This window comes from Myxocyprinus asiaticus, chromosome 18 (assembly GCF_019703515.2).
Source record: "Myxocyprinus asiaticus isolate MX2 ecotype Aquarium Trade chromosome 18, UBuf_Myxa_2, whole genome shotgun sequence".
In the NCBI taxonomy this organism is placed as follows: Eukaryota; Metazoa; Chordata; class Actinopteri; order Cypriniformes; family Catostomidae; genus Myxocyprinus; species Myxocyprinus asiaticus.
Window position 1 is genome coordinate 29,040,897 of NC_059361.1, and position 17,225 is coordinate 29,058,121.

Here is a 17,225-nt window from a genome sequence, read left to right on the forward strand (position 1 = left end):
GGTTTGGTGCAAAACAAACTGAAATCTAATGTATTGTTCAATGAAAATATTAACTGACCATTGATCTCCTGTCCACATTCATGAGTCAGCACGTGAGCTTTAAAACTCTGCATGAGAGCAACAGTAGGAACGCAGAACACGTGAGATGGGGCGTTCAAGCAAAAACTTGTTTTGTTTCGTTTCAACAGGACCACCAGCGATATTAACAACAAAAAACACAACATAGCTGCACACAAACTAGAGAACAGAACTTACAAACATGTCTGAAGAATTTGTAAGGGAAGAATAGATGCATTTCAATGGAGTCCTCCATCAAACAGAGAGATGGGGCGGAAGGTAGCTACAGTCACGCCGTGTCTTATTCAGACGCCAAACGACATGCAATAAAAGTTATCTATTTTCTATGTTAATCAGAGTTTTTTGTTCTAAGCAACTGCAACGAGCAATGGGACATTCTGTCAATCGCTTGGTTTCTATATTTGTCGTTGCGCCCAGTAACCCCGTCAGCTATGAACTGGCACCGGTCCAAAATGCGATGCCTGGTGTGAGCGCGAGGCCATTATCTGTGTTCTGCGAATGCTTTCGGGTCCTTGAATAAGGTATAACGTGCGACAGCCAGTGGAGTTTCTGATAACCCCCTTGGGTTAGGTGGTGCCCTCCTAGGGAGTTGGTGCCCTATGCAGACTACGTAATATGCAAATAGGGTTGAAGCAAAACAAAATGAGTTTTCGCTTGAACGCCCCATCTCGTGCGTGCTGCTTAACTACTGTTGCTCTCATGCAAATAGCTCTAAAGCACAGGAAATCAACTGTCAGTGAATATTTTTACTAAATAATACATTACATTCTGGTTTGTTTCGCACCAAACCTTATCGTATGCTTTCATAACAATCATGAGTCTCATGGAATCATTTATTAGACTTCTGAATTATACTTTTATGTCCTTTTGAAGCTTGAAGAGGTGGTCACCATAAACTGCCATTGTATGACATCACTGAGCACAACATTGTTTTTTACAATTTCTCCCTTTGTGTTAAAAAAAAAAAAAAAAAAAAAAAAAAGAAAGTCATATGGGGTTATAACAACACAGGGGTGAGTAAACAATGACTGAACTTAAATTTTTGGGTGAATAATCCTTTAATGGAAAGCAGTTTAACACACCTGGGTTTCTGCCAGAGAATGCAGCTAAAGTGGCCATGTAAACACATAAGTGGTGTTCTGATGAGTGTTTGAAGAGTGCGCATGTGCGTGAACAGACCAGATAACAAACGTCATAGGATGGAGCCCAAAAACAAGTTAACAGCAGAAAGAATTCAAAAATTCTGGGAGTACAGTGAAGAAGAAAACAAAACAAAAAAACATGCTCTATAAACTATACCCAATATCGACGGTCCCTCACGTTCGCATAAATGTGCTCCTACATTGGGGGAATCACTGACTTTTATGTAAGAGGGAAACCCCACTATTGCAGAGCAATTCTGCTGCAGATCAGGAAAATTAAAGAACAAACACAGTAACAACTCTAGAATATCTGGAAATAAAGTGAAGCAACAGAGAATAAAATAGCAAAGTCTTCATTGGATTCCATGTTTGTTCTTTACTCCAGCATTGCAGGGAAATTGCGTAGCAGTGGATAAAGCTGCTGACCGATACGCATGTATGTATACAGGAGTAAACAGTATGCCACTTACACAGTGCATGTAAACCAGAACGCTGCTTTCTCGCAATGAGCCGCTTTCTGGTGTATATGTAAATGTAGTCATTGAGAAACAAAAATGTCTGTCTAGTGCCCAAACTTTTGACTGGTTGTATATTTACCCTTAAATCTTGAGCCCTTATTCACATGGGGAAAAATATCCGTAGGTTATAGTATTACAGTGCTTCACTTAAATAAGGCAGACACATAAATGAGAGAATAATACAGGTGGTTTTAAAATCTCTTTATTTTTCCATTGTAATTTGTTCAACTATTGGAGGTAAATTTTCAACAGTAAAACTGGTAGTGTCTAAAATCAAATGACGTCAACAACACAATCATAAATTAAAATGTTAAAACATGGTGTTATAATCACAGATATTGAGATAAGCGTCCGCTAAAAAGCAAATGAATGTAACTTGTCATTTTAGGACTTTTCCCTGAATCATTTAATCTCCACATACTCCTTTATAAAACAAAAACATTTGAAAATCTAAAAGCAGTGCAAACAACACAATCATACCGCTACTCTGCCATTTAAGCAGAGATGATATTGACAAAGTTCCTAGATTTCTTATTACTCTCATGACACCTCTTCAGTGTTAAGGGCTACAGCTGGGCTTATACGGCCTTAGCAAATCCCACTCTGTTATTCTCACGATCAAACACAGTGTAGTACTGCCCAATGAACACATCACCCAGAATCCAGAGGGGTCCTGCGGGAGCTGGGATATCCAGGCCCATGAATCCACTCAGACAAATATCCTTTCCACCCTGGCTTTCCTGTGAGGCGCAAACACACACATAATTACATTGCAATCTAAATGGGGACCTAACGTGGACTTTATATAAAGCTAATTATAATTACTATAGACTAACCCACACCCTCCACTTAAAAAGAAAACTTTTTCATGTTCTTTTTGTCCTAACACAAAGAAAAAGGATCTAATCTTTAAAAAGTCTTTGTGGAAAAACAAACATGAAAGCTTATCACACAGTCTTAGAAGCCACATGTGATTTAGAAAAAAATCCAGGCACATGATTATGTTCTAGTGACTCATACTGTTTGACCTGATCACAAACAACACGTCAATTTCACAACTTTGACAATGCAAAGCACCACATCAAAACAGAAGCACCGATCAGTGCCAGAAAAGATAGAGAATGTACATACCTTCAGAATGTATTGCTCTCCAGTCAGAGAGTAAGTCTTTCCACCCAGAATAAATGAGACGGTGGGGAGTGTGGGCACTTTCTTACAGTCAACCATGTACTAGAGAGAGAACAGATGTAATTAGAGAAGACAAATTGTTAAGCAATTTAAAATGCATTTAATCATGTACACAAGCATGCAATATTTTCAACAGGGTGAAAAGAAAATTCAATTTCAATTCAATCTCATAGAGAGATTAAGTTAAAAGCCTCAGCGATGTTAAATTGTATTAATTTTTAAAGTTTTAGTACCTCTCCCTGGATCAGAGGGATCGCTCCAATAGCCTTCTGCAGGGCTTTGACTTCAGCGGATGGACCAGTGATCAGTGATGTTCCAGTGTCAACAATGGCTTCACATCCTCCCTTACACAGTGTCAGCTCACCACCAATGTTCATGCTACACACACACACACATACACACACACAGAACTGTTAAAAACAAGTATTATTCCGCTTTGCTGGTTAAGTGGTACCTTTTACATAACAGACCACGATCTGATTACACATGCATGGTATTTTTCATATTCATTACATACACAAATTAACAGGTTTGCCATTCCTAAATAGGCTTGAACCAGCAAGTCTTAAAATTGGTGCCAAAACTGCTTTTGCTTAAGTTAGAATTTCAATGTTGCCCTAAAATGCTGCTAATATCTTGAGGTTTCTTGTATCTTAAAACAGATAAAGCTTTTAAGCTCTAATTCAATAAGACGAAATACTCATTCTGTCTGTAGAGACTTTATACAAATGTCAGCCAAGAGTACAACCATTTAAAGATGCTAAATGAACAGAATGAAGCCTTTTACCATTGCAGAGGTTAGATTAACTACAGGAACAATAGAACCACCTGCGAAATACTTTTTCACTCCTAGCTACTCTAAATGGTGGGAAACAGTGCACTTAACATTAGACAATTTATTGTGCACTTAAGATTTGATAGTGGCAAAGAGTAATGCATAATGGGAATGCTTAAACAGCCAGGACCGATAGAGGATTTGCAATGAGATGCTGCCCTTAAAACACTAACTTTGATTCTACACATAGATTTGTATGAAGAATGTTTAGATTAACTCTGTACTGTTAAAAACCTGTTTTTTGGGTAATACAAAGGCAAGTTCTCACCCATCCATGTGAATCTGCCAGTAGGCCTGTCTGCTGATGTCGACATAGTTAAAGTCTCCAGTATAATATTTGGGGTCTGTACCTCCAAGGAGTAACTCGCCACCAGGTTGGGTGTCAGGGTTTCTGCCGAACAAATAAACAGGGTCATCCACAACAATCATGCAAAAAAACAAATTTGACTCCAGAACACTCAAAACCATATGAAGAACAGAAAATGTAAACACCATGGGCACACCATGTGTATGACAGAATGACCTTATATCTATAATGGTCTTTTAAATAAGCAGGATACTAAAGCAATATCACACGAGCAAGTGCTGTATGACCCTATCAGCACGGCTGTGATTTGGCTGCAGGCACGAGGCCGCAGGCTGAGTGCGGAGGTAATCACAGTTCAAGTAATCTTCCAAAGGTAATCTTATACACAGCAGTTCAACAATAAAGCATTTGTGCATGGAACTACTTTCTTACGCCACAGATCAGGATCTGCTGTTGCTAGTTAAATAGATGTGCCCAAGCCTCTGTTACTAAAATGTCAAAACATTAAAAAAAATAAAATAAAAAAAAAATCATCACTTTAGAACTAGCTCGATGGCTTGGGTGGTTTCTTACAAGTTATTGGAGAAACAAGGGTGTGTGTGTGTGTGTGTGTGTGTGTGTGTGTGTGAGTGAGTGAAAGTGATTGAGCGCATCTGTCACGACTCCCAAGCAGAGATGACGAGTAAAGCTATAGCTGATAAACTCTATTCCTCAGCTGTAGTGTTAGTCAGCTTGCTGGTGATAATGTAATTTTGGTAAAATAAATCCTATTTTCTCTGTGTAAAAATAGCCGCCAAGCAGGGGTATTCCTCCCTATTTCGCAGTAGCGGTGCGCAGGAGTCATTCACTATAGAAACCGTACTCTCCTCCACCATGTTGAATGTTTGTTTACATTTCCTTCCAAAGAAGACACTCCGGTATCCAATAGTATCAAGTAATCGTATGTGTGATTACTCAGTCTGTTGTGTCTCTGTGATAAGCCTAAATGCTGAAGCTGTTAGTTTAACTATATCCCATTTGAAGTGTAGTAGTAAACAGAGCGATCACGGAGCTAGAGACAATGAACCCTTTTCACGGACCTGTTATGACGCGTTTCCGCCTTTAACATAAATGTAGCAATCTTTTTATATTTACAATTTAAATATTTAGTGTAAATTTATAACATTGTACTTTGTTTTATATTATCTTATATTATGTTTAAAAAAAAAATAATTCTGTTACCACAGCTGCGATGAGGCTTCTAACACAGCTGCTGAGGGGTTAACCAGCGCTGTATATTTTTATCTTCTTTTGCAAAGCTGTGAAAGTGAAATTGTTGATTTTTTCTTTTGCTGTTGGAGCAAACAGGTAAGCTCAATCTTATTTGCTGTGGTTCCCCATTCACCAACAGCTTTGTGAACGTGGATGTGTGAAAAGGGTCCATACCGATGACTTCAAAGAAACCGCTCGCTGACTGGCAGCACAAATGAACATCAGCTCAACTCGCTCATAACACACAAAAATGGTATTTAATGTCACTGGGATAAATGAAGAGATGCATCTAGCTCTTTTACACATTTGTGCTGCTCTTCCACTTTAGTGTAGAATGCCACAAACACAAGCGGAGTGATACAAACAGCACTGATACTCTGCTTTTCTGAGACATCAGCACTCTTAGAACGTCTCTCGTCCAATCAGAATCGAGGACTGGAACTAACCGTTTTATATTTTAAAACAGCAGAGGTGCTAAATTAACTACCCATTCTGAGAACCCCTTTTTTTATTTAATAAAGGTCTGAGATGGATCAGAAGGTTGTAAATCTATAAAGGTACCTGTTCAGGTAGAAAGAGAAAATATTTTTCTCCACTTTCTTTTGGCTCATCATCATGTCAAAAACAGGAGGGACCCCGTCCACTGCAATGCGAGGATAGGCCATGCCAAGAATACCATCAAACTTGGCTGCAATGAAGGCCACTCCTGGCTGTTTGATCGCTTCTCCAAATATCTGGTTCTCAACCACGATATCCCCAATCTAAAAGAGAAGTAACAGATCGGTTTGTTTCTTTCATCATTTCAAGTGACAGAACATTTTTAGACATGCTAGACTTTTTGAATCCTACCGTGCACGTATCCTGGCTGAGATACCCCGACAAGCTTCCAGATCCATACTGTATGGCAAACTCAGTCCCGTTCTTAACATAGGTGCTGGACTTGCCACTGTTGTACTTATGATGAAGCACTATAAGATTAAAAATTGTCAGAAAAGATACACACTCATCCATCTAAGAAACTGTTCACCTAACTACTGTGTATATCACTGCACAGCACAACACCCATATTGGATAACCTTATAAGTTTATTGCTTGGATAAAAATGCTTCTAAACATACAGAATTTTAATCTCATTATGAAATACCCAAACAAATCAAACCGGAAGGAATGCACTTAGAAGTTTATCATCGAGTCTGTTCTGCAAGACTCTAGAACTGCAGAAGTTGCAGAAAAAAAAAAAAAAAAAAAAATATCTAACTTCGTAGAAAGGGGGTGATGCTGTCTTTGGTACTAATTCCCCCCCCCCCCCCCAAACAGATTACGGGAACAAACTCTTTAACATTTCACAAAAAGAGGCCACAGACAAACTTGAGTAATTTGACCACTTTGAACTGGTTCTTGTTTCCTTTAGAATTAATTTTGAAGATGTATTACAAAGTAAATTATGATCTAGTGCCTATAAACAATCAATGACGGAATATCAGACAGAATAAAACAATATTGGAGAACATGAAAAGCTAGTTTACCAAATATTGCCAGAGTAGAGCCAAGGAACCTTTTGTTCTAATGCATTAAAAGGATAATTACACTAACATTATTAAATTTCTTTTGTCAAAATAAACGTCAACAAAAAGATTGAAATAAACATTCTACGCTCATTGACTTACAGCAGGCGATATCAGTGAGGGAGCAGTGGACAGAAGGCACCCACAGGTTGGAGGATCCTGTATCAAACACCACAGTAAAGGACTGGACAGGAGTGCCAAGGCCAATCTCTCCATAGTACTGAGCCTGAAAACAAAAACACTCCTTTAGTTCAAAATGTATCAGCAGAACAGCTGTAGCCTAAGAAAACCCCCACTATTCTCACATGACGACATTTTCTAGGGTTTTGTTACTGATAGAAAATGTTACTGATATCAACAATTACTGTATTGCTTGTGATGCATATTCACAAAATTTTAGTTACACTGAATTGAAAATCTCAGCATTTTAAAACAACCTTAAATGGTACTTTATAAATAAATATTCTATTTTTACAGAGTTCAGGACATTATAATCCATTATGATTTTATAGAAAAACTTTTTATGCTTATTAGTTCCCAACTTTGAAAAGAGTTAACTGTATCAATTGTAACATTCTAGTATGATTCTAACTTTTTACAGGGGTAGAGATCTCTGATAGTGAGAAGTGACATGAATGTATCTACTTATAATCTTATTATAAGGGGCTGACGATTTAACGCATTAATTCAGTGCGATTAATTATATATGTATATAAATAACTCGTTAAAAAAAAATTAACTAAATTAAAAATGTCCTCGTACCATAGAATAGCCTTAATACTAAATGATTGCTGGAGACTGTAGGCCAATGATAGACTGATAAAAAATAATTACAAATTATTGAACATTTGGCTCATCAATGCTTTACTCGTCTGCCACAATAATGTATTTTAATTACTATTTTTTTTTTTTTTTTTTTTTTTATAAATACAGCCATTTATAATTATTTTATCATAATAAATTGAATTTTTGTTATTTGAGGGGCTTTCTCAGCAAATATCTACATATGCGATCAATTCAATTAATTAAAAGGTATACCATGTGATTAATTGGATTAAAAAATTGAATCGATTTACAGCACGATTTATTATACTATGCATCGGCTTGACAAAGCCTTGTCTGAAAGTTGATTGTCTGCTGAGTGAAAACCATAAGTCTTATCAGATAAAAAAAAAAAAAAAAAAAAGAGATATAGCAACCAGAGTCAAGAACAGCCTGAAGGTCAGTTCCCAGTTTGGTGGAGGCAGCTTGAAAGCTCTAGCAGTTAGTCAAAAATTGTGGTCTTCGTTTAGGGATTATTGGGGGAGAAAAAAAAATAAAAAATAAAGAGAATTTTCTCCTACATTAATATTTATCCCTATGCAAATATGACAATTTTATATGCAAAGTTTTTTTTTTTTTACTTTGTTATTGATACAAGTTCTTAAGGGGTTTTAGATCATGTTTCAATTTGGTTGATTCTTGAAAAACTATTGTTGGCAAAAATATCACCTGCATACGGCCAAAGCGGATTGTGTGGTCCACTCAACTTTAGTTGAGTCATTGTTTCAGAGGCATGACAAACAGTCTCATGACCACTTAAAATGGACCATCACGCTTTCCATAAGAGCTAATGACAGGAAATGCAAGTCCACAGTTTTTGCTGAATAAAACTAACATAACTGGTTTCAAGTTCATTTTTTGCTGGTGTCAGTCACGTTCCCACCTGATGACATGGTGAAACTTAAATCATATGATTGAGCAAAAGGTCTGTATCATCAACTATAACAACTTCTTGTCTTCATATTGCACTATGTCCAGTTTGTGTGTGCAACTTTATGCAACATCTGTGGTTACAAAGAGTAGACATTCATGTGACACACACAGAGGCTCCCAGCTAAATCAACTGATTTTCAATGCCATTATGCCGGAGTAAGTTATCTACTGAAAAACCAGGCCAAGTAGGGATGTTTAGTAAATGATTAAGAGGCTTTTACAGTAAATGGAGCCACAGGATTAAAACAGACCACAGTTACCTTAGACAGAAAGCTACTTGAAGCACAGGAAATAGGCAGTACTCACATCTAGGTAGTTTTTGAGAGTTTCAGGAGTTGGACCATTACTAGCTGGGAAGCCCAGGTTGTATTTCAAGGGTACAGAACCAGCCACAAGCTCCTCTACAGCTCTACCAGAGTCACTCATTGTCCGTCTTATGGAACGAAACTTCTTAAGTGGAATCCTGGAGAGAGACAGACACAGAAATGCTATCAAGTCTTTGCCTCCAACATTCATTTTCATTCAGACTTACTACAGTATACACTGTTATCTTGCAGTCACTTACAAAAAATGACCTGTGACAAACTGTAAACATTCTCATACTGAAAACGAGTCAAGGCTCCTTTTCATACACACATGAACACACCTAAATAATCAATTATTAGGATTCAAATCAGCTGGTTGCAGAGGACTATGTTTACTGCCCTGTAATAGCCCAAATAATATGAGCTGGGCAATACTTTGTTATTATACATACCCATTTCAAACATATACTTAAAGGTTTTAAACAATTAATTAGAACTGTTAGGGCAGCTATTTTTCTCATCAAAACTATGCAAGTAGTTGCATTGCTTACAGAGATCAAATGTAACTTTCTCTTTTCATGTATGGGGCAAGTTGTTATGATGCAGTAAATGCTGTTGTGTTTTGGACTTTGACAGGGTGGTGAAAAAGCCTAAACAGCTCAGTATGTGTGTCAAGAAAATCCTCTGACAAATGAGGTCAATTTCTATCATTGAAGTCATAACCCACAAAAGCAAGAACCTCAAAACAGATGTCTTTCATGATCGGAACTAACATCAATAGATGTATACTTGTGCTAGTTCTGGAATCGAAGCATGCTAGACTAGAATCTGGATTTCTAAAGGTTGAACTTAAAAGGAATATTCCAGCTTCAAATAGACTGCTTTTGTGGCATAATGTTGATTCCAACAAAAAATGTATTTCGACTAATCCTTAATTTTATTTATTTTTTAAATTAAAAATAGAAGCAAAAATCGAGGTTACTGTGAGGCACTTACAATAGAAGTGAATGGGGAAAATTTTTGGAGGATTTAAGACAGAAATGTGAAGCTTATTTTATAAAAGCACTTACATTAATTCTTCTGTTAAATCTTGTGTATTATTTGAGCTGAGAAGTTGTTTACAACTAGGGTTGCAAAATTCCAGGAATTTTCAAAGTTGTAAACTTTCCATGGGAATATATGGGAATTAATGGGAATAAACTGGAAATTTGCAAAACTGCAAGTTAGCCTATAACAGGGAACTTAAATCTTGCAGCATAATCTTGGTTAAAACAATCAGATTTAATGCAAATTCAGTTGAATTTCTACCCTGCACATTCCTCAATCACATGCACACAGCACACTACTTACTGCAGGCTACTTACTACAGCAGAACTATTGAAGCCACACTACTTCATTTGAGCCCAAGGACTACATCCAGTCAAGTAAGTTTTGATGATATTACTAGGGTAAATATATTTGATCTATGGTACTAAAGTTTAACTAGCATATACTAAATCAAAATGTGTTTATACAGTAGCTAGCTAGCCAGTAAATCAGATATGCTAAATGTAAGCTAGCTAACACCATTTCATTGACAATTTAAGAGGCTAGCTATCATGGTGCTAGCTAACTCAACTGTGATGCTGTTTCTTCTGCCTTCTGCTAGCCAGTTTTCTGTTATCATACAAGAACATAGGTTATAGTTTGATTAAGCATGCTGATTGAGGAGTGTTCATCTATTCATCTAGCCTATTTCTATTCATTTGTCCAGCATCAATTGTAAAATATTTTTACCATTCCAGAATATTCCAATTGTTAAGCATGCCAGATATATAAATAGTTAGCTTAACAATTGGAATATTCTGGAATGGTAAAAATATTTTACAATTGATGCTGGACAAATGAATACTTTTTTTTTACAAGCTTTTTTCTAATCTTATTCTACAGAACAATGCCACGTGCTCCATCTGATGTGTGGATACATTTCATCTCAGCCAATGTAGAAGGAAAGGCTGTGTACATTTGCAAATACTGTGCAAAGACCTATGTTAAGAATGCCACAAAGATGCAGCAGCATATAGCCAAGTGCCCAAAGTTTTTTACAATATTTCCAAAATTCCCCTGCTTAACTTCGCATGGAACGTTACTGGAAAGTTTCCGGAAATTTACTGGAAATTTTCCGCCCCTTTGCGACCCTATTTACAACGTAGTTTTTACAGTCTTTAAGGTTTTAGTGTTTACAACATTACGTCGTCATGGCAACGAAGTTGTAAAATTGGCTATAACTTTACACAGAAAAGGTTAGTAAGTGATTTTATCACACTAAAATCATGTTAACACACGTTGTTTACATCTTGTGAAATAGTGAGTATTTTAACGTTTACAGATTTTCCCCATTCACTTCCATTGTAAGTGCCACACTGGAACCCAGACTTTTGCTTTTAAAAAGAAAAGGAGGGGCAAGTCAAGATGATTCTGAAGTCACAAACGGTCCAGATAGGCTCTTGTCTTGAGGGAGACCCACAAACGACGTCTATGTGTCTTATAATGTCTTACACAAGGGCTGCGAAACAAATCCTAGTGAGCTACTTAACTAGACCGCGTTTTTGGGCATCATAACGACGTTTGAACGTGTAAAAACCACTAAATCTAATTACGATTTGAGATCCAGCTAATGTCTGTCAAATGAACTGGCTTAAACAGGACCATAAAATACAACCATCGTGAATCAACAACAAGAACAAGCACACTGGAGCTATTGTCACGAGGTTTTCAGGCACATCGTGTGTTGTTACGCTAATGAACAAATTGTGTCGCTGTTGTTAAGTTACTTTGACCTTACCGAACAATCGCATCGGATGTCCATACAAAGGCAGCAGCTAGCAGCAGACAGGCGAGTCTCATGTTGGCGAGCCCTCAGGGGTGTTAGCGCATCTGAGGAATTGTGTTGATGTGTGGACAGTGTAGTGTCGCGTGATCTGATATTCAGGGCAAACGGCTGCAGTCAGCTGATGTTGATGCAGAGCAACTTTTCCCAACAGTCATGTGATGAGGGACCGGCGCACTCATGAACGTCAAGACTGCGCGTTATTCTGCGCAGTAAAAGGTTGGATAATGACTGAAATAATAAATCACGTTTTAATTTCACTTAAAATGTGAAACAAGTCTATTTAATATAAATACATGTAAATATTAATATATTTATTTATATTCACAAGTATTAATATTTTCATTTATATAAAATATGTAAAAATAGTTGTGTTAGGGTTAAGGTTAGAGACATTGTTCGCAAGGCAGGGTTGGGCTGTAACGTAACACATGTAACGGCGTTACGTATTCAGAATACACAAATAAAGTAACTGTTACGTTACGTTTTCAATCACCTGTATTACTTTTAAAATAGGCTACTTCTCTAATAACGACCACAAAATAAGGCAGTTGTGAAAGAAAAAAAGGATTGCAATTGTCAATCTAGTGAGAATCAGCGTTTTTTTCTAAACACTGCACATCTCCCTTTCTCTTCCTCAGAGCAGCTGCAGCTCTTGTGCAGTGTTGCCAGGGTCGTGCTTTCACAACAAATTTGGCTAATTTGAAAACACAGTCATGGGTTAAAATCATAGAATTGTGGGTTGTGGTTTTTGGGATACTTAAAAATGGACAGTAGACACTAGGTTGTGAAAATACAACATCTTATTCATATATAATGATTCCGGTATTGAATATCTGGGAACCACACCGGTAGGGTTGCCACCCGTCCCGTAAAATACGGGATCGTCCCGTATTTAAAGATAAAATGATGCGTCCCGTATTGATTTGTCCCGTATTTAAGCTGGTCAGATGGCATTAGGGTGAAATCGTTCCAGATCGCCAATTCAACATTAATATAAATTGGAAAATTTGCCTATGGTGGGTAAGGGACCGTCTGAAAAGTCCACACATTGTGCTAAAACGTGCTAATACTGTGGAGGGTGTGGTAAGGGACCGTCTGAAAAGTCCACACATTGTGCTAAAACTGTGGAGTTTTTTTCTATATAAATGTTCAATAAGATCAAACAATGTATGAATATAATCATAAAGACAATACAGGTGAAGGAAAAAAAATAAAGACATTTTTTTTGTCATGGGTCAGGAAAGTTCTCATTTTAGCAGATAAGAAAGGATATACATTTTTTATTAATAATGCATATTAACTCAATGCAAAAACTTTGGAGGATGTGGTTAGTGGCTGTGATGGTAACATTCTCCGCTGTCAGAATGCATTCCCCCATGCACAAACCTAAGCCTAACCCTTCCCAACCGTACCCTACCTACCCTAACCCTAACCTACACTACCAGTCAAAAGTTTTGAAACACTTGCCTGAAATGTTTGTCACAATCTTAAAACTCTTTTGATCTGAAGGCGTATGCTTAAATGTTTGAAATTAGTTTTGTAGACAAAAATATATTTGTGCCACCATATTAATTTATTTCATTATAAAACTAAAATGTAATAAAACAAAAGTAAAATTTTTTGAAATTGATGATTTGGACCAAATAATTAAGAAAAGCAGCCAATAAGTGCCCAACATAGATGGGAACTCCTTCAATACTGTTTAAAAATGCATCCCAGGGTGATACCTCAAGAAGTTGGTTGAGAAAATGTCAAGAGTACATTTCTGCAAATTCTGGGTAAAGGGTGACTACTTTGAAGATGCTAAAATATAACACAGTTTTGATTTATTTTGGATTTTGTTTAGTCACAACATAATTCCCATAGTTCCATTTATGTTATTCCATACCAATAAAGGTATGTTTTTTTCTTTCTTTTTCTGAAATCACTCACCATTATACATTTGTTTATAGTTTAAATATGTGTGCTGGTCAGCTACATTGGTAATCAGTGTTTCTTTGTTAGGTTAGCCTTTCTTGTTTCACGAAAGGTAAACTAACGCTAGACTACCTGCACTGTTAAGTTTGCTATTCAGTCATCTCATATTAAATGAAACCCTCATATTAAACGATTTACTCCTTATATTCTCTTCTGCTTTACCTTCTAGAAAAATCACAGAACAGGGTGGGTCTTCGCAGGTGAGTATCTTATCATAAGTATGCACCTAATGTAAGATTACCCTTATGAGAATTTACCATGGTCAGAAAACCATGGGTACCATGATTTTTTTCTTTTTGCTTGTTTTGTTTTGTTTGTTTTTTGTGGATAGTCATTTTTATAGGAATACCATAGTAAAGGGATGTCTGAGTTTGCACTACAGTAGGCAATTTGCCCAGTAATTATTACTCCCATAGGGAAGCAGTCCCGAAATTGGAAGCTGCAGTGAGTCACAGAGCGGGTTAATTAAACATTTTAAACATATGTGTAATGTGGATCACACATGGACTATAATCATTTATCAGTTTTGCATAAAAAAAAAACCCTGAAATTAAAATACCAGAATTCTATTTGTTATAGTCATGGCACAGAGAAACCATGATAAATATGACCTAACATTATCGCTCACTCACTAAACTCTAGCTTAGTTTTGTGAGGAAGCACCTGTTTCCAAGAGATTAAGCCTCTGTTGCAGGTCAGCAGACGTGATTTAGTGGGACACTGCAGGGCACATGGGAGTGAGATAACTTACTATTCTTAGACCATGTAAATACTGATTTTATATTATATGGAAAACCTATTTGCAGTGACAGATGAAAAACATGCTTTAAATCACCTATAGGCTTTATAAAATTTTAATTAACCCGCTCTGTGACTCACTGCAGCTTCCAATTTCGGGACTGCTTCCCTATGGGAGTAATAATTACTGGGCAAATTGCCTACTGTAGTGCAAACTCAGACATCCCTTTACTATGGTATTCCAATAAAATTACTATCCACCAAAAACAAACAAAAAGAAAAAGAAAAAAAAACATGGTACCCATGGTTTTCTGACCATGGTAAAGTCGCACAAGGTAATCTTACATTAGGTGCATACTTATGATAAGATACTCACCTGCGAAGACCCACCCTGTTCTGTGATTTTTCTAGAAGGTAAAGCAGAAGAGAATATAAGGAGTAAATCGTTTAATATGAGGGTTTCATTTAATATGAGATGACTGAATAGCAAACTTAACAGTGCAGGTAGTCTAGCGTTAGCTTACCTTTCGTGAAACAAGAAAGGCTAACCTAACTAAGAAACACTGATTACCAATGTAGCTGACCAGCACACATATTTAAACTAAACAAATGTATAACGGTGAGTGATTTCAGAAAAAGAAAGAAAAAACATACCTTTATTGGTATTTGCCACTGCCAGCTCGGGAAAATGCTCATGTTAGTTTTTCCTACTCGTTCGGTCGTCAAGTTCCGCCAACGGATAAGCGCCCAAACTAGCTCTTCTGATTGGCCAAAATTCTCTGATCTCTGAACAGTGCCGCCGCTGCCTCTACAGATGCACAAATCACTTTTGCTCCATATTTTACACAGATATGTGGTGCAAAGGGGAGAGCGCGCGAAAAACAGTGTTTGAGACTCGTAGCAGCAGATTCAAGCACTTAGTTATATACTTGTGTTTGTGCTAGAAAAATATCCAAGAAAAAAAAATATCTGTGAGAAAATATTCTACAAGTGTGCAACTCTCATTGGATGAATTCACATACTGATTTGCGGATGAGCAAACTTTGTTCGTGACTTCACGTTTTTTTGATGCGGGTGTGTGAATGTGTTTTGCACCATATTCACTGCAGCAAATGTAGCAAAAATGTGAGCCTATGAGTTTCTTAATTTGTGATTCGTAGAATAGGATTTGTGCACCTGCAGTGAAGAATTTGAGAAGGTGTAACTGTTGTGTTTGTGGGAGAGAGAAAAAAATCTACAAGTTTGCAACTCTTAAAACATTTTTCTCTGTGACTTCAAATTTACTGATACACATGTGTGGCTAATCTCTACAACTACACATTTCACTGTCACAGGCGCTCAGTTGTTTTGCTCCAAAAATACCTTCATAGTATATTGAGACGCAGGGACATTTACACCCACAGCAGTGAAAAAATTGTGACTTCATCTCTTTGCCACTAGAGGGCAGTGTTATCTCATTAATAAACCGTTCTCGTTGCATTCTGGAAGCTGATCAGACAGCAGACTTCCAAACATATGCTGATTTTACTGATACTGTGAGAATGTGGGATATCAGTCTCGAGTGCGTGGATGTCTTGTTTGTTTGAGGTAACTGAGTTGTAGCACAGGATCTCTTTCTAGTCAATACAACCACTGGAATACACTCCACATAGGATTTTCAGGCCTATTGTAGCCAAAGCTTTAAGATTAAGATACTGTCAATCTTAAATTATATGTTTACATAAGTACTTAGTGGATGACTCCTTGCTATAGACCTTTTTCACCATCCGGGTTTTGGAATGCGGAAGTAAACGTTTGCAGAGTAAACTTCTACAGCGTTAAATGTGAGATCACAGCAAATAATATTTTCACTTGCCCATTTGCTCCAATAGCAAACGAAAAAACCCACTATTAATTTTCACTGACTTTCTAGAAGAGATAAAATAGGGAGCGGTGAATTACGACTGTCTTATGACAGAAGATGCCAAATTTACTGTTACACTCTCAGCAGCTGGATACGAAACCCCATCACAGCTATGGTAACTAATTTTTAAAAAACTTATTCCAGGGTAATATAACACAAAGCGTGATGTTATAAACTTACACTCAATATTTAAAAAATTACTAATATAAAAATGTTTGCTAGATTTACCCTGCTAAATCAGGCGGAAACGCGTCATCACAGTCGGTGAAAAAGGTTTATTGGTTTACTAATTTTCTGTATCCCACAAGCTATAATGATGTCATAGGGACTGAAATGATTTGAGGTATGTGATCATTTTGTACAGTGAATACATCTCATTCTCAAATCACGTGATTTGTTAACATTGGTTGCTTTTACATTACAACACTATGAATCTCATGTCAGCAGACTTTCAAGCTGTTTGTTTCTCTACAACTATAAAATCCACAAAACAACCCTGTAATGGACTATAATGTCCATTATTAAAAGTATAACAGGCTCTTTTGTCAGACCAATTATGTGGTTGATGATCCATATATTTATATTAGTGGCAGTAAACAATTAATAAAAGGACACATTTTATTTATCACAGGATGCTTTTTATAAACCTTTATTGATCCAAATGGGTCCTCTCAAGCATTCTGGTGTTCCACAGAGACAGTTTCACACTATTAAGTGATTACATTGATTTTTCTTGTTGTCTTGTTAAATAGTGAAGGTTACTGGTGTTAAACACCAGTTTATGTATAACT

At 36.9% G+C, this 17,225-nt stretch overlaps 1 protein-coding gene across 1 annotated transcript; it reads right to left on the reverse strand.

The window, feature by feature from the left end:
* Positions 1-1,924: 1,924 nt before the first annotated feature.
* Positions 1,925-11,935, reverse strand: LOC127456519 (cathepsin D-like). Its single transcript, XM_051725056.1, has 9 exons — positions 11,769-11,935; positions 8,946-9,102; positions 6,987-7,110; positions 6,169-6,287; positions 5,881-6,080; positions 4,030-4,152; positions 3,160-3,304; positions 2,870-2,968; positions 1,925-2,478 (listed from the first exon to the last, which is right to left on the reverse strand). The coding sequence occupies exons 1-9, from the start codon at positions 11,828-11,830 to the stop codon at positions 2,317-2,319; spliced, it is 1,191 nt and encodes a 396-aa protein (XP_051581016.1). The 5' UTR covers positions 11,831-11,935; the 3' UTR covers positions 1,925-2,316.
* Positions 11,936-17,225: the final 5,290 nt, after the last annotated feature.

Excerpts from the sequence above, each read along its gene's own strand:
- LOC127456519 (XM_051725056.1), bottom strand. The coding sequence starts at position 11,830 with ATGAGACTCGCCTGTCTGCTGCTAGCTGCTGCCTTTGTATGGACATCC. Across the intron at positions 6,081-6,168 it reads TCAGCCAGGATACGTGCACG|ATTGGGGATATCGTGGTTGA; the intron begins GTAGGATTCAAA and ends CTTCTCTTTTAG. Across the intron at positions 4,153-5,880 it reads TTCTCTTTCTACCTGAACAG|AAACCCTGACACCCAACCTG; the intron begins GTACCTTTATAG and ends TTTGTTCGGCAG.